General features: G+C 37.1%; 1 protein-coding gene across 2 annotated transcripts in view; it reads right to left on the reverse strand.

The window, feature by feature from the left end:
* The window catches only part of SUGCT (succinyl-CoA:glutarate-CoA transferase), a 745,635-nt gene that overhangs the window by 405,418 nt on the left and 321,504 nt on the right, over positions 1-18,713 (reverse strand). For both annotated transcript variants that reach the window (XM_032758266.2, XM_058445557.1), the window contains exon 11: positions 17,523-17,620. In XM_032758266.2, coding sequence (XP_032614157.1) covers positions 17,523-17,620 — 98 coding nt within the window. The remainder of the gene's footprint in view (positions 1-17,522; positions 17,621-18,713) is intronic.

Below are 18,713 nucleotides of genomic sequence, written 5' to 3' on the forward strand. Positions count from 1 at the left end.
CAAAGATCAAAAGACACAAAGAAGGCCATCACATAATGGTAAAGGGATCAGTTCAACAAGAAGAGCTAACTATCCTAAATATATATGCACCCAACACAGGAGCACTCAGATTCATAAAGCAAGTCTTGAGTGACCTACAAAGGGACCAAAACTCCCACACAATAATAATGGGAGATTTTAACACCCCACTGTCAACATTAGACAGATCAACGAGACAGAAAGTTAACAAGGATATCCAGAAATTGAACTCAGCTCTGCACGAAGTGGACCTAATAGGCATCTACAGAACTCTCCACCCCAAATCAATGAATATACATTTTTTTCAGCACCACACCACATCTATTCCAAAATTGACCACATAGTTGGAAGTAAAGCTCTCCTCAGCAAATGTAAAAGAACAGAAATTATAACAAACTGTCTCTCAGACCACAGTGCAATCAAACTAGAACTCAGGATTAAGAAACTCACTCAAAACCACTCAACTACATGGAAACTGAACAACCTGCTCCTGAATGACTATTGGGTACATAATGAAATGAAGGCAGAAATAAAGATGTTCTTTGAAACCAATGAGAACAAAGACACAACATACCAGAATCTCTGGGACACATTCAAAGCAGTGTGTAGAGGGAAATTTACAGCACTAAATACCCACAAGAGAAAGCAGGAAAGATCCAAAATTGACACCCTAACATCACAATTAAAAGAACTAGAAAAGCAAGAGCAAACACATTCAAAAGCTAGCAGAAGGCTAGAAATAACTAAAATTGGAGCAGAACTGAAGGAAATAGAGACACAAAAAACCGTTCAAAAATTAACGACTCCAGGAGCTGGTTTTTGAAAAGATCAACAAAATTGATAGACTGCTACCAAGACTAATAAAGAAGAAAAGAGAGAAGAATCAAATAGATGCAATAAAAAATGAAAAAGGGGATATCACCACCGATCCCACAGAAATACAATCTACCATCAGAGAATACTACAAACACCTCTACGCAAATAAACTAGAAAATCTAGAAGAAATGGATAAATTCCTCGACAAATACACCCTCCCAAGACTAAACCAGGAAGAAGTTAAATCTCTGAATAGACCAATAACAGGTGCTGAAATGGTGGCAATAATCAATAGCTTACCAACCAAAAAGAGTCCAGGACCTGATGGATTTACAGCCGAATTCTACCAGAGGTACAAGGAGGAACTGGTACCATTCCTTCTGAAACTATTCCAATCGATAGAAAAAGAGGGAATCCTCCCTAACACATTTTATGAAGCCAGCATCATCCTGATACCAAAGCCTGGCAGAGACATAACCAAAAAAGAGAATTTCAGACCAATATCTTTGATGAACATTGATGCAAAAATCCTCAATAAAATACTGGCAAACCGAATCCAGCAGCACATCAAAAAGCTTATACACCATGATCAAGTGGGCTTCATCCCTGGGATGCAATGCTGGTTCAACATACGCAAATCAATAAATGTAATCCAGCATATAAACAGAACCAAAGACAAAAACCACATGATTATCTCAATAGATGCAGAAAAGGCCATTGACAAAATTCAACAACCCTTCATGCTAAAAACTGTCAATAAATTAGGTATTGATGGGACGTATCTCAAAATAATAAGAGCTACCTATGACAAACCCACAGCCAATATCATACTGAATGGGCAAAAACTGGAAGCATTCCCTTTGAAAACTGGCACGAGACAGGGATGCCCTCTCTCACCACTCTTATTCAACATAGTGCTGGAAGTTCTGGCCAGTGCAATCAGGCAGGAGAAGGAAATAAAGGGTATTCAATTAGGAAAAGAGGAAGTCAAATTGTCCCTGTTTGCAGATGACATGATTTTATATCTAGAAAACCCCATCATCTCAGCCCAAAATCTCCTTAAGCTGATTAGCAACTTCAGCAAAGTCTCAGGATACAAAATCAATGTACAAAAATCACAAGCATTCTTGTGCACCAATCACAGACAAACAGAGAGCCAAATCATGAGTGAACTCCCATTCACAATTGCTTCAAAGAGAATAAAATACCTAGGAATCCAACTTACAAGGGATGTGAAGGACCTCTTCAAGGAGAACTACAAACCACTGCTCAATGAAATAAAAGAGGATACAAACAAATGGAAGAACATTCCATGCTCATGGGTTGGAAGAATCAATATCGTGAAAATGGCCATACTGCCCAAGGTAATTTATAGATTCAATGCCATCCCCATCAAGCTACCAATGACTTTCTTCACAGAATTGGAAAAAACTACTTGAAAGTTCATATGGAACCAAAAAAGAGCCCGCATCGCCAAGTCAATCCTAAGCCAAAAGAACAAAGCTGGAGGCATCACGCTACCTGACTTCAAACTATACTACAAGGCTACAGTAACCAAAACAGCATGGTACTGGTACCACAACAGAGACATAGATCAATGGAACAGAACAGAGTCCTCAGAAATGATGCCGCATATCTACAACTATCTGATCTTTGACAAACCTGACAAAAACAAGAAATGGGGAAAGGATTCCCTATTTAATAAATGGTGCTGGGAAAACTGCCTAGCCATATGTAGAAAGCTGAAACTGGATCCCTTCCTTACACCTTATACAAAAATTAATTCAAGATAGATTAAAGACTTAAATGTTAGACCTAAAACCATTAAAATCCTACAAGAAAACCTAGGCAATACCATTCAGGACATAGGCGTGGGCAAGGACTTCATGTCTGAAACAGCAAAAGCAATGGCAACAAAAGCCAAAATTGACAAATGGGATCTCATTAAACTAAAGAGCTTCTGCACAGCAAAAGAAACTACCATCAGAGTGAACAGGCAACCTACAAAATGGGAGAAAATTTTTGCAACCTACTCATCTGACAAAGGGCTAATATCCAGAATCTACAATGAACTCAAACAAATTTACAAGAAAAAAACTAACAACCCCATCAAAAAGTGGGCAAAGGACATGAACAGACACTTCTCAAAAGAAGACATTTATGCAGCCAAAAAACACATGAAAAAATGCTCATCATCACTGGCCATCAGAGAAATGCAAATCAAAACCACAGTGAGATACCATCTCACACCAGTTAGAATGGCCATCATTAAAAAGTCAGGGAACAACAGGTGCTGGAGAGGATGTGGGGAAATATGAACACTTTTACACTGTTGGTAGGATTGTAAACTAGTTCAACCATTGTGGAAGTCAGTGTGGTGATTCCTCAGGGATCTAGAACTAGAAATACCATTTGACCCAGCCATCCCATTACTGGGTATATACCCAAAGGACTATAAATCATGCTGCTATAAAGACACACGCACACGTATGTTTATTGCGGCACTATTCACAATAGCAAAGACTTGGAACCAACCCAAATGTCCAACAATGATAGACTGGATTAAGAAAATGTGGCACATATACACCATGGAATACTATGCAACCATAAAAAATGATGAGTTCATGTCCTTTGTAGGGACATGGATAAAACTGGAAAACATCATTCTCAGTAAACTATCAAAAGGACGAAAAACCAAACACCGCATGTTCTCACTCATAGGTGGGAATTGAACAATGAGAACTCATGGACACAGGAAGGGGAACATCACACTCCGGGGACTGTTGTGGGGTGGGGGGAGGGGGGAGAGACAGCATTAGGAGATATACCTAATGCTAAATGACGAGTTAATGGGTGCAGGAAAACAACATGGCACATGTATACATATGTAACAAACCTGCACATTGTGCACATGTACCCTAAAACCTAAAGTATAATAATAAAAAAAAATACAAACACTCACATTGTATGTCAAAAGATTAAAATTGTCATTAATAACACACACACACACAAAAGAAAATACTCAAAGATACATGTGACATTGATATTCACACAAAGTGAAAGTCAAGAATATGAATTAATAACAGAAGGCATTTCCATAAATCAATAACAGAAGGCATTTCTTACCTATATTTTGACCTCCATGTTCTGTGCCATTATGGGCTCTCAATGACAAAAGGCTACAAATAAAACTGCTGATAGTGCTCATCAGCTATGTCAGATCCCTGAGGTTTTTATTATTATTATTATTATTATTATTATTGGCATTATGTGGTTTGCGCTCTTAAAAATGGATGTATATTCCAAAGCTATTTGTTAGCTTCATCAATTCATTGATTACTGAGATGTTCACATTAAAAACGTGGAAAACAGTGGGAAATATAAAGATGTGAAACAATTACCTATAATTCTATGGAAAGACAACCACGGTTAATATTAGCTTTACTTCCTTCTTTGGTGCTATTCCTTTATGTCGTTGCTAGCATAGTTTACAACTGTGCCTTTAAATTAGTATGATATAATAAGCATTTCCCATGCAGTAAAAAAATTTGTGGCAAATTTAATTTTTAGTGAATACAGAATATTCCAAAGTAAGCTTTTACTTGTTTCTCTAATGCCAGATGTGTACGTGCTTTGCGCTATTTCATGATTGTGAACAACTCTGCAATTGTGTACTTATCATTGTCTTTATCTTGATTCCTCTAAAGACATTTAACTAGGACTCCAAGAATGAATATTTCAAAATAGAATTATCGAGTCACTAAGAATGACACTTTAAGGCTCTACATGCCTATTGAACAATTGCTTTTTGCACAGCAGGGAATGAACCTGTATATCTTACTATGCCTTAGGCAACACTAATTATTATTCATTTTTATAAGTATGTGAATGATTAAAAAGAGAAAAACATGTTTCAGCCATTCTATTTGGTTATATTTAATTTCTAGTAAGACAATATTTTTCATACATGAATTTGACCTTATGTTTTCAGTTTTTGTGAAGTATTTCAAGTTAATACACCGAGGTTGTTATAATTTTTTACTGACCTATTTTAATAGTTTCTTTGTAAAATAACTACTATTATCTGCAGTTATTCTTGGAAATATATTCCCTATCTTATATTTTCAATTTATTTATGTTGCTTTAACATTAGAATTGTTCTACCATATAGCAGGGATTGTTATCTCCAGTACTTAAAAAACAATTTCATGTATACTTGAAGATAAACTTTAGAATTTGTTAAATTCTGAAGATAACCCTCTTGAAATGGTGTTTTGAATTTTGTGAAAGTTAATATGAGAAAATTTTACATCTTCACTATAATATTTAGTCTTCCTAGCCAAGAAAGTTGTATAGGTTTTTTGTATGTAAGCCCCATACACATCTTGTTACTGTTATCCCTAGATATGTTGTATTTCATGCTGCTGTTAACCATGCATAGAATCTCTTCTTCATTACATTTTGGATTATATAGGCAAGTACATTGATTTCATATTTGGTCAGATACTTAACTCTATAACTCATATAGAGTTTAAAATTTTTATTTTAAATATTATTATTTTAATTTTATATTTAGTATTTTAGTACATTTTTTAGTCTAATAAATGTAACCATTTAAGTAAACAACCTGTGCTTGTTAGTGTGCATTCAGAGACCCATTTTATCCTCTATTTTATATAACAGAATGTTAAATTATATAGTTATGTTTTTCACAATTTCTCTCACTTTCTCATAATTCCAAATTTCTGTGTTTTAGAATATATTTGTATATTTTGATGTGTTTAAAAAGTTAAGTTGAAACCAACAATTACTCCTATTTTTCAAATATATTATCTATCAATAGCCACCAAAAAGGGCCAATCCTGGAGCCACAAAGATCCAGGCCAGCATTTTGATTTTCCTTTTTTGTTTCCGTTCATTAAATTGAACAGAGTACTGAGACTTAAATAAACTCAGACATTCCAATGTCTGGATTTTTTCTCTTTCCAAAGTTAGCAAATGAGAAAAGAAAAACAATTCACAATGGAGGAAAGAAAAATCATTTAAAAAGGAAAATGTAAATTTACAAACTTAGAGATTTAAGTTGTGTACATATGATTCTGTGTATGTGTGACAGAGAGAAAGACAGAGAGAGAGACAGAGAGAGAGAGAGAGACAGAGAGACTGTTCACTTAGTTTCTTTTCCTAGCCAGGAATATGTAAACATAAAATGTGTAGTTAGAGAAAAGGAGAATAAGCAATTATTCTGTGAGTGCTATGGAAAAGACATTGATAATCAGAAGACTGCAATCTGAGCGTCATCAATGAACTGTGTGAATTGGGGAAAACATGATAAACTAGAACTAAGGTAGGTACCGTCAGGCGATGGAAGCAGTGAGGAACATGCCAAAACTACTGCGGATTGTCCAGGTGAGGATGGCCAGAAGCAGCTGGTAAACAGCTGGTGGAAATCAGGACTCAGCAGGGATGTCATCTGTCAGCATTGGGAGAGAGGTGGAGTCGGCCCTTACTAGAAACATCAGTTGATACAAGATCAAAGACTCAAGGAAAGTCCATGCTGGAGAGCCAAAGCTAAGAGGACATAAGAATAGAACCCAAGTGGGCAAAGTACAGAGCAGAACTCAGTCTGACCCAAAGGCAAGCAGGAAACTGGGCAGGACAGGAATGAGTCAGGGAGTCCAAGGAGCAAACCAGATTTGACTCAGTCAAACTCCAGATTCTCCATCCATTTCCAAAGTCAAGAGCGAAATAAGGTCAGCCAGAAAAGTCTGGAGAGCTGTACTTTCCCTCTCCCAAAAAAGAAGGCCTTTAGCATTGACTTGTGGAGTCTTCCACCACGTTTCAAGGGATCTTTGGCCCACGATACTATTAATTCTAAGTTCTCACACTTAGGAAGGGGTTAAATTTGATGACATCCAAACTTCTATCCAGCTCCCCAAGTGTTTAGGACTCTAACATTCTATAAATCTAAAAATACATATTAAGTTCTAAAGGAGAAACGAGGGTATTAAATGTTTTATCCAGGGGAATAGAGTTTACTGGACTCCCTCCCACCACCATCATCCCCTCCGTATACAAACATATAAATATCCCACAACCACCACCTAATTCTTCCTCCTAAAAGGTAGTGTGGAATGGTTTATAGCCCTCTTGGAAAAAAAAAAAAAAAAAAAAAACTGAGATGACATTCCAGTCCATCCTGACTCACTTAAAGACATCATTTGATTCTCAGTTACAAAGAATTCTCCTAACAGGGTGGAAAAAGCCTTGGTCACGAGGAGATTGCCTGGAGTTGCAGTGGTTCCCTTTGCATTCTCTAAGCCAAACGGATGCTTTCCAGAGCTATGTTTCTTTCTCTTACCCTCCAGGCTGATTTTATAGTAACAAAACACAGCCACTTAAATCTATCTCCAAACAACCAACATTCAGAAAATGTACCACATAAAATATAGACATTTAACAAGGGACCATCTATTAGCTGATAATGGCAGCACTGCCAAGGAATGCATAAGAAAACAAATGTGACCCTCACCAAACGTCAGGTCCATTTATCCAAATTAGCCCCTCTACAGTGAATGCCATGATATGATTCAAAGAATTATGAGGGGTTGGGAGGAGGTTACAATAAACTAAATATATAGGTTGAGGATACATATAAAGCTTATGAAATGCAGCCTTAAAAGACGTTAATAGAAGTCAGAAAAAAAAGTTGGCAGAAGAGATTTTAAAATGTGATCATATGGAAAAAAGAATATTAGACCAACACAAAAAGTTTCAGAGGGTGAAAACAATAAGTTTCTCTATGTATATTAAAAACATGTAGATATGGAAGAGTGGATGGTTGCCAGGTTGAAGGAAAGGTGGAATTCATCGGATTTAAAAGACACTTCCATAACCTCTCAGCCCTTGGCAAATGCGTCAGGAAGGGGATCTTCATCTCTGGGGCTCCTAACTGCTCTCAGCTTCTCATTTCATCCCTCTTCACTTACCTTAGGCAGCCAGTGTTTGGATGATTCCTGTTTTCTCCACATTAAAATCTAAACTGAGGCAAAGATCTGGGAAAATGTATTTACACTAAGGAATCAGAGTTCAAGCTTTAACCCTCCCTGCACTGTTTGAAATTTAAGAGTGTACAGACTTTTAACCCACCCCCACTCCCCCACAAAATCTTTAACTGTAAAACCTCTGAAATCAGCAAACTATGTGTAAGGAAGAATTATCTTTCATGGAATAAAGGTTCCTTCCATGCCTTCTAAATTGTATTATGTAGGTAACCACTGATAAAAATCCTCCCTGTTCTCTAAGAAAACTTGTGCTCAATAAAGCCTTCATGCAAATAAGTGAAATCCAATTAAGACTGTAATACATAATACCCATTTATTGTTTAATTTTAAAACAGTTCAAAGTGTGAAAAGCAGAGTAGGGGCAGAAAGATGGGGTAGGCCAAAAAAGGAAGGAAGGAGGAATAAAATTGAGGATTTAGGAAAGGGGGAAAGGCCAAGGAAGGTGACACAGATGTTAGAAATTAAATATGAGAAAATAAAAAATAAGGAAATTACAGATATTACTTAACTGAAAAGTCAACAGTTTTCAGGAAGGCTAGAGATACCAAATAAAACAGTGAAAAACATACACATAAAAATGGCACAGGAGAAGTCATGGGTGTATTTTACTAAAGTGCTTAAAGATACGGGCTGAAGCTTTTCGTGGAGGCTATTAACACAGGGTAGCAATTAAGGAACACACAAAAAGTGTTTCATTCTTTATGAATGTACAGACACAAATGCAAGCAATAACTCAAGTGGAGTGTTCACAAATTCTAAATTCATTACCCACAATGCAGAACAAGTGTCTCTTGAAAGGGAATAGAATAGGGGTTATTAAGGTACTCTTTTAGTTAAAAAAAAAAGAAAGAAAGAAAATGAGTACTATTAATAGTCTTAATTCGGAAATTAACACAAAGTAAAATGTATTCCTAAGTCCTATGAGCTATTTTTATTTTTTCAAAAAGTTGAACACATTATTTATCCACATACAAAAAGGCCAAGGAGGCTAATGAAAATGTCATGCTTTGCTTTTGGTAGAAGTAAATTGCTACTATAATACTAGTTATATCATCCTTATTAGGATGTTTGATTGGCAGTTAAAAATAACTTTGTAAACACAAATTGTGAAAGTTGAGTCTTATAATAATTACAGTTTGGAAGAAAAAAAACCTTAGAAATGAGGTTCATGAATTTAAAACTAATATAGAACTTGCTAAAGCAAACAATTGGGTAACTAAAGTTTATGATTTTCCAGGATTAAGATCTTCCTCAGATAGGTCCCAAAAATAGAAAGAATGAATAAGACCTAGTATTTGCTAGCACAACAGAGTAGCTACAGTAAAATATAATTTCATTGTACATTTTTAAATAACCAAAAGAGTATAACTAGATTGTTGAGACACAAAGGATAAATGTGTGGGCTGATGGATACCCCCATTATAATGGTGTGATTATTATACATTGCATGCCTGTATCAAAATATCTCATGCTACCCATAAATTTATAGACATACACTAGGTACTCCAAAAATTAAAACTTTTTTAAAAAAGATTTTCCTCAAATAGGCTGAGTACTGCTGCACGCTCAAACTGTGCTGGCTGTTTTCATGCCTTTTTTTTTTCTTAGAGTCTTGCTCGGTCGCCAGGCTGGAGTGCAGTGGTGCAATCTTGGCTCACTGCAACCTCCGCCTCCCAGGTTCAAGCGATTCCCTTGCCCCAGCCTCCCAAGTTGCTGGGACTACAGGCGTGCACAACCATGCCCAGCTAGTTTTTTGTATTTTAGTAGAGGTGGGTTTTCACCATGTTAGCCAGCATGGTCTTGATCTCCTGACCTCGTGATCCACCTGCCTCAGCCTTCCAAAGTGCTGGGATTACAGGCATGAGCCACCGTGCCCGGCCCGTCTGTTCTGGTTTTTAATCCTCTTTGTGATGTAGGTATTTTTACATGTATAATATATGAGAACCTGAAGCTCAAAGCTGATCACTGAAAGACTAGGATCTCAAATTCAGATCTTCTTATATTGTATGACCATGATATAGGCTCTCTAGTTCATTCAAAGTCCTCACTTCTAGCTACCACTGCTCTTTTCTGTTTTGTAGAACCTGACATCGTGGATCCTTGTTTTTTCCCTTTGGTCAGTTCTGCCATACTTGGATACCTTGCCCACCAGTGCTTCACATGTTCACTAACTGGGAGAACATTTACTGAGTGCTAAATAGGCGCTAGAAATAAAAATCCAAAAGGCATATTCTCTGCCATAAGAAATTCACTGACTTGTCAAGGAGGAAGAGAAGTAAATGACTGATGACAGCTGAGTGGGGTAGATGCTGTGATGCAGCGTCACAGGAGGGGCCGCTTGGAACAGACTAGCAAGGCCAGGGCTCCTAAAACTTGTGCTTATTTTAAAGGACTGATAGCCGGTAGTGAGATGAAGAAGCTCCATCATTTGAGTGTCAAGTAATGAGCATATGGGGAAACATGGAGGACTGAAAGATTAGGCCACATTAAAAGTAGTAGCACTGGGCTCTGTGTGACCCAGGCAAGGCTGACAAGGTGGGAGGTGCATGTGTTCAGGTAAAATGGTTTGAACTTTATCCTTCAAGCTATAGAAGCCAGGCATAGTGACTCAGCCCTATAATCCCAGCACTTTGGGAGATTGAAGCAGGAGGATTATCTGAGGCCGGGAGTTCAAGAACAGCCAAAGCAACATAGGGAAACCCCACTACCCACCCACCAACCATCTTTTTTAAAAAATTTATATTTTAAATTAGGCAGGCATGGTGGCTTGCACCTGTAGTCTTAGCTACTTGGGAGACTGAAGCAGGAGGATTACTTGAGCCTAGGAATTCAAGGCTAAAGTGAACTATGATCACACTACCGCATGCTAGCCTGGGTGACAGAGTGAGACCTTGTCTCAAAAAAAAAAGTTTTTTTTTTTTGAAAGGTGTAGAGAGCCCCAGAAAGACCTAGCCAGGGCAGTGAAATGGTCATATTGGCTTAATAGTGCCAAGATGTCAGTTTTTTCAGTGACATTCAGTATAGGGACCTTTGAAGTTACAATTGCTCCATCAAGAGCCAAGAAATGTTCCAGGTCCAATTCTCCAATATTTTATATAAATCTATTCAAAATAATTTGATATCAAATTTTGAAAATAATCAAATTAGAGGAAAGTAATAAACCTTTTTTTTTTCTTTTTGAGACAGAGTCTTGCTCTGTCACCCAGGCTGGAGTGTGGTGGCGTGATCTCAGCTCACTGCAACCTCCGCCTCCTGGGTTCAAGCAATTCTCCTTCCTCGGCCTCTCAAGTAGCTGGGATAACAGGTGTGTGCCACCATACCCAGCTAATTTTTGTATTTTTAGAAGAGACAGGGTTTCACCATGTTGGCCAGGCTGGTCTCGAACTCCTGACCTCAGGTGATCTGCCCGCCTCAGCCTCCCAGAGTGCTAGGATTACAGGCATGAACCACTGTGCCCGGCTAGCCACCGCACCCAGCCTAAATGCTTGATTCAATTCAACAAATACTTGTTTGGCACCTCTGTTAAAAGGCCCTGATATAGGGCATTTAACTCCACAATGCAGTAAACTCTGAAAATAAGTAAATAGACAATTAAAAATCAAAAACTTAATTTAAGAAAAAAAACAAATCATTCAAAACCAAAACTATTTATTTTACTAAAGGAATTGCCATAGTATTTTTAAAGGCAAACTTATCTAATGCTGTTAGTTTTATTTTTGATGACATAATGTAAACAACTTTTTACAAATGCCTTCACTAGGACTAAAGTGACATATACTTGCTTTACATATGTAACATTTTTCCACAAGCAGCTGAAAAGTTGTCATCTGCATCTCTCCAAACTACAGATAATCCTTAACTTATGAAGGTGTTATGTTCCAATAAAACTATCATTAAATTGTAAATACCGTAAGTCGAAAATGCATTTAATACACCTAACCCACCAAACTGACTGAGAGCTGCAGCTCACTACTGCTGCACAGCATCGCAACAGAGTATTTTGCTGCATATATGGCTACCCTGGAAAAAGATCCAAATTCACAGGATGATTTCTTTCCCAAAGTAGCTGGGACTATAGGCGCATGCCACCAGGGCCAGTTAAATTTTTAATTTTAATTTTTGTAGCAACTTAGGGTCTTGCTATGTTGTCCAGGCTCACAGTACAGTTTCTAATGAATGTGTATCACTTTACCACATGGTAAATTAAAAAAATTGTAAGTCAAACAAAATTATAAGTTGGGGACCATCTGTACTTTTTTTCTTCTGCCATGATTTTATTTTCATGCTACAAAAGTACATTCACATCAATATTTCCTTCTTTGAACTTTTTTCTTCACCTGCCTAATTCTGTTTGTCCTTCAAGATTTATCTTAGATGGCACCATCTCCAGGAAGCCTTTCCTTATTTCCCAGATTAAAGGAGTTCCTCCTTCTCTGGGCTCCCCATCCACTCTGCATATGATTACCCAGGTAATTCCCACACTCTACTTAAATAAATGCTTTCTGTGTTTATTTTCCTAATCAGACCATGAACTCCTTAAAAGCCCAGGCTTCATCTTTCAGCTCTGTTATCTGCAGGACAAGGGTACACAGGCAGTGGCCAATAAATGTTGGTGAAGAGAGGAAGAGAGAGGGAATAAAATAAATTTTATGTCTATTTTCTCCATCAATTCTCTTCTCCTTCATCCTCATTTCATGTCTTCCTATTATTTCTCCCCAAACACTAATACATCATCTTTATCCCTCTCTTCCTAGTTTCAATTCACAACTTGCAATATCTCTCTTGGGGTCCTAACTATTGCAAAAATGCTGATCTGGTGTGTGAGTAGCACAGGTTGAAGAGTTTGTTGCTCCTTAGCATTGCAAAGAAGGGGATTGTTTTATCTGGCACTGGATTAGTCTCCATTATATCTCCTCTTCTGTTTTAGCTAGGGATTTTTAACATGATTGAGTTTTACCTAGTTTTCAATGTTAGCAGCTGGGTAAACATACTTTCTGCAACACCCGGGATAAAAATCACAAACTCCAGGGGAAAGTCTTCTACCTTTAGATTAATAAAAAAGACTTGCTCACAGCCCTGGTTGGGGAATAGTAACACCTGAGAGCATTTGAGGGGAATTGTGTGTGCTGGCTGTGGAGAACGCAGCTGATGACCAAAACAGGCAGCTGCCGTCCTGAGTGAGGCTGATCGCCCTCAGAGAGTAGCTTCAAACTGTACTTAGCAAGAATAACAGAGAACTGAGGTAAGTGACTGACAACTCTGGTAGGTACTTTCAAAAAAGCCTGGACTTTTCATAGCAGAATCACCTGATTCTAAAAAATATAAATGAAGGTTTACAAGGGACAGGGAGGGAAGTACTCGAAAATTGCTTAGGGAAAATACTTTGGAAGGAAGATTTTGAAACACAATAGGAAATTCACGTGTATATTTACAAGAGCCAACTTTGTAAAAATCCGTAAATGCTTCTGTTTTCACTGTCTTCAAATTGGGTGTAAAGGATGAGAAACTTTTTAAAATAAACACAGTGAGTTCATCATTTCTAGAGTTTGTTTTTAAAGTTATCTGCAGTGCAAATTCACTCTCATGAATCCCTCCACATTTTTCCATGTTTTAAAGATTTTCTAAAATAAAAATATCAGGAAGGAAAGTGTCTATAAGTATTGAAGGAAAGTACTTGTGATGTAAGTTTTAATAGAAGACAACAGGCAAAAACACGATAGACTCATATGGTAAAGTCGATTATTTGTGAGTGGGTACTGTTACTAAAAATATGTTTTACTATGGAAATGACTGGCAAACCACATTTTAAAAATTGGAGCATGTATATCAACATGTTGAAAAAGTACAACAAATGAGTAACAGGCATAGCCTATAACTGCAATACTTTTGCAAAAGAAAAAATTTTTTAAAGTGGTTATTATGAAAAATATGGAAAACTAACTTCTTAGGCTTACCGAAACAAATGTGTTAATAGTTCAAAAACAACCACTACCAAAAAGAAGTACGTCTTCTAGAAAGTCTGCAATGGTTACCAAATGAAAATTCAGGAGGGCAGGGATTCTTGACTGTATTTTACTGCCATATCCCTAGTGCTCAGAACAGTTCATGGCACATAGTAGGTGTTCGATAAATGCTTGTTGAATATGTAAGAGACTGAATAAATGGAGGAGAAGCATAGACCATTTTAACCTGGCCCTCTGGTCTCTCCAGGTGAGAAACAGGGTCTTCCTGACTCCATGTTGCTGAAATGCTTTGACCTCTTCCCTACTAGGTAGAGCACTCCCTCCCTTGACGCTCTCTCTTCAAGTTAGAGAGAAAAAAGTTGCAATAAGCAAATCCATTTTATGGCCAGAAAAAAAAAAAAAATCCTTTATTTCACAAGTTTAAGAAACTACTTTGTCATAAAGGCTTTCATGATTTCACGACATGATCCGCCTGCCATGGGCTCCCACTCTCTCTGAACCAACCTAACACCCCTCTTCTCTTGCTCCCCCAGATCCAAGCACACTGTTCTCTGACTTATTCCATAAACTCTGCCTGGAATGCATCTCCCAGATGCCTGCCAGCCTCCCTCAGACATTTTCTCTCATTTCTTGCAAGCTTCTGCTCAAATGTCACTTTCACAGAGAAGCCCTCTGTGACCAGGCTAAATGAAAAACCCAGCTTCACACTTAACTTCTGGCATTCTTCCTTGTCCTGGCCTGCATTATTTTTCATGGATACACTTTGTCTGTTTCATTCACTTCTCTATCCCCAACGCTTGCAACAGTTCCTACTACACAGTTAGTGCTCAACAAATATTTATTGAGCGCATAAACAAACAAGGACACAGTCATATTTCATATGCCACTTCAGGGAGGCAATATGAGAGATGAAAAAGGTGTAGCTTTTGAATCCCATTTCTAACTATTCACTATGTGCCTGACCTGGAGACCACCTCCCTAAATGTCAGAATTTTCATATCAAGTGGGAATAATAACACTTATCTGGCATGTACTTGGCAGCCACCAAAGGCTGGTTCCATTCCTTCCTTTCTCCCTGGCTCCTTTTTTGTGGCTGTGAGCTAATGTAACACTTTTGTCAGGAAATAAAATGCCTGCAAGTTCTGAGGTGGCTGTGTAATGCGTGTGCTGAGCAAGACGAGAATGTTGAGAAGGCCCTAGAGCAGTATCATTCATAATGACAACTAACATTGATTGTACTTCTGTTTGGCAATGGCAACGGACAAGGCACAAAAAGGACAATGTTCTTTCCTAAAGGTGCCAACATCTGACTGGGAACAGAGGCTTCTAGAACTGGCCTTGAAGCATGACTAAGTTTCAGAATAGTGGTAATTCTGAGAAGCATTTCAGAGAGGAAACTGAACTAATTGGGAGGGTGACTATAGCACGGGCATCCTTTGGAAACATGTAAGAAGAAGAGTGGACAGGAAAGGTGATGTCAGATTATGGAAGACACTGCATGCCAGGCTGGAGGCTATGTCTAATCATGTAATTTATGAAGCACCACTAATATTTTTGAATACTGAAAAAACACAGAATCATATAATGAAAATGACAAATTTTAAGAGACTTCTCAAAGCCAAGCACTAAGCAGTACTAATGACTCCAGTGATATTTGTTCGGAAAAATAAATGATAAGCTTATAAACTGGAATGAATCAATATTCTAATTCTAATCTTCCCAGGTCATCACTATTTGAACTACCGTGGAGGAGAAGAGATGTGCTAGAAGAGACTTGGAGAACTGCAACCCATAAGAAGGTATCAAAAAATGTCAGCGCACTAGCAGAAGAGAGCACAAAAGCTAGCCTGCAAGCAGCCAAGGGCTCTATCTGTGGTCTGTGTTTTAACAGCAGTACCAATGATGATGTGACCTCCTTATGAAATTTCCTCTCCTAGGACTACCCCCGCCCAGCCCAGTCTTTTCCTTGCAGGTTGATTCCTTACTTATTGTTAAGTCTGAATAAAAATATAACAAACTTATAGATACCAAAATGCTGAAACTTCTACTTCTGTGTATAAAAGAACAGAAAGAAGAAGGTTGCAGATTATACAATTCACCCCAAAGAGGGAAAATGGAAATGAGTATGTTACAGATGCTACTAAAACTCATTCCACAGTTGAACTCTATAACAGAATTTAGCAAGGAATAAAAGTTTTAAAACATAGGAAACGAATCTAGGTATCATATTTTTCTTGGGATCTACTCTTCTCGCAGCATGGTCATGATTTATTCAGATTATCAAAGAGCTTCTGATAAGGTTCTCACAAGTGGCTATTATTGAAACTTGGTAACCACAGTGTGAAAGGAAAAAGCTTTATCAATTAATTATATGAATTACAAATGCTTGAGAGGCATAGAGGCAAAAAGAAGAAATAAATGGGCAATTCTCATGTGGAGAAAAGTTAATCATTGAGGGCTCTGGGGCTTTGCAGTACAATCAGAGTTATATTTAACTAGGGACCAGAAAAGGGCACCCAGTTCTCCATCCCCCATTCTGTGTCTGTCAGTCCCACAACACACAGTCCCTATTGATATGAACAGCATTTGGCACATGGAAAAGATACAGGCAGTGTTTAAAATTACAAAAGTGTTTAAAGTTACAAAAGTATTTCAAATCCAGGAAAGAGAAAATAGGTAGATGAATGTTGATTCAGATATTCCTGCAGACATCCCCAAATACAAAGACAACAAAAATAAAAACAGCAGAATTTTACTTCTTATAACTTTGATGTATACTATATAGAAACACATGAGCCTTTTCAAAAGACTAGATATGGTATTTAAACAAAATTACCTAATTTATTGGCATGATAAGAGCAAATTTTCAATATAAAAGAAAAGTTCATGTGGGCATTTAGATCCACAAAAGCCACAAAGCCTATTTGTACAGATTCAGAAGACATGTAAAGGCAAACAAAAAGTGAAACTGACATGAAACAGTAAGAATAATTACTTTTTTTCAGACAAACTTGAAAAATTGGTACAGGTATTATAAAAAAATAACCTGACATTAATGGAAAAATTTGGAAATAAAATATTCTACTTAATTAACATTAATCTTTTATGACCCATAACTCAATGTGGCATCTGCAATGATCCAGAAATAACATCATGATTCACAGGAGTGGCTCAGAAATGCAAACCAACTCTTGATTTCACCTCTCTTTGCCTTGCTTTCCTTACATGTAAAATGGAAATAACAGAACTTACCTCACAGGATGATTATGAGGATTAAACAAGACAATGTATCTAAAGCATTTAACAAAGTGAAAGTATGAAATAATGTTAAATTATTATTGTTGTTGTTGTATTTATGATAAACTAAACCCAAACAGGTACAGGACACAGAGAAACAACCAAATTCAAGTCACGGTGACTTTCTTATTTATATCATTGTTATGACTCAGTACTTAACAAAACATAAAATGTGTTCAAGTGCTTCTAAACAAACAAACAAAAAAACCCCACAGCTTTAAAATCTCTCCACCAGCCAGTTTTGTAAAATGGAAAAGAATTACAAATTGATCTCAAATAAGCCAAGAAAAAAACACACAAAACACCAGATAAATGCTTATCACATATTAATTCTTAAATGGATGAATACAAGATCCAAACTTACCGTTCAGATAATATTTTAATAAGCTCTTTTCTATTGTGTACCCGAAGGTGGTTAGTTTTATACTTGGAGTCATCAATCAACCCAGGCAGATCCAAGATCTAAAAGGAAAAAAATAATTTTCAAGTATAAGAAGTAGGTTGTTCTTGTACCTGCCTGTGGGTGCTAGTGTTCAGGTCCTATCTCTCCCTTCTCAACAACATTCCTTGCTGGTCTTTATGCCCCTCAACAAGGACATATGGAGGGAACAAGCACAGGATTAGGATGGAACATGCTGGTGAAAGGGTTTGTCATTCATAAGAGGCTTTTACTATATTTAAGCAAATATTCTTACATATAGGAGACCAGCAAAAGATCCCCATAAGTCTTATGCCAAATATGAGAATATAGGAAACATGTTATCAGATCCCCATAGAAAAAAATCTTGTTTAGAGGAAATAGGGAGAGAGATGCTAAACTGGGTAAAATGGACCAAATTTTAAAAACCAGTATCATAAGTGCATATCTACATGTATCTTGCATACAGTCAACATGTACCTTGTAGATATATTCACTTATTTATTCAACATGTAAATAAAATACTGTGATCTTCCCAGGTTGTCCTATGCAGAATGTTCTAAAAGCTGCTAAAATAAAGTAAAAGCAAATACATTTACCCAAATTCTCACCATTTAAACAATAGCAAATTAAAACACCTTCTTCCTATAGAAGTATCACTATTTTTTATTAATATATCTCCCTGAAGTAATACCAACTAGAAATGCTTTTATAGATTTCCTCTTTTGCTCCTCCTCAATAAGGGGAAAATCTATCTTGCAAGTCCCTTTGGACAACGTTCAACCTTAACAAGACCATAATGAAAGTATCAAGTGGATTTGGAATGGAAAAGTTTTACAAAGACTGTGCAGAGGCAGTGCTTGGCAGTTGTGTTGGAAAGTCACAAGGAGCATTTACAGCCTGGGGACAGGCCATGCGGCCTACAGAAAGCTTCACTGCCTTTATTAATATATTTGCTTTCAATATAAATATTTAATGGTTTCATTTATTTTCCACAGTTTAAATAAAATCTATCTATTAATCATCTTACAAAGGACAGAGAAGTGAAGAAGATTCCCTTGAGTAAAGAGACCATCTCAGTGGTGTAATTTTTCTTTCACGTTTCATTTATTTCCTTTAGAAATAATAAAGACAGCA

The sequence above is a fragment of the Hylobates moloch genome, unplaced genomic scaffold, assembly GCF_009828535.3.
Source record: "Hylobates moloch isolate HMO894 unplaced genomic scaffold, HMol_V3 SCAFFOLD_1, whole genome shotgun sequence".
NCBI lineage: Eukaryota > Metazoa > Chordata > Mammalia > Primates > Hylobatidae > Hylobates > Hylobates moloch.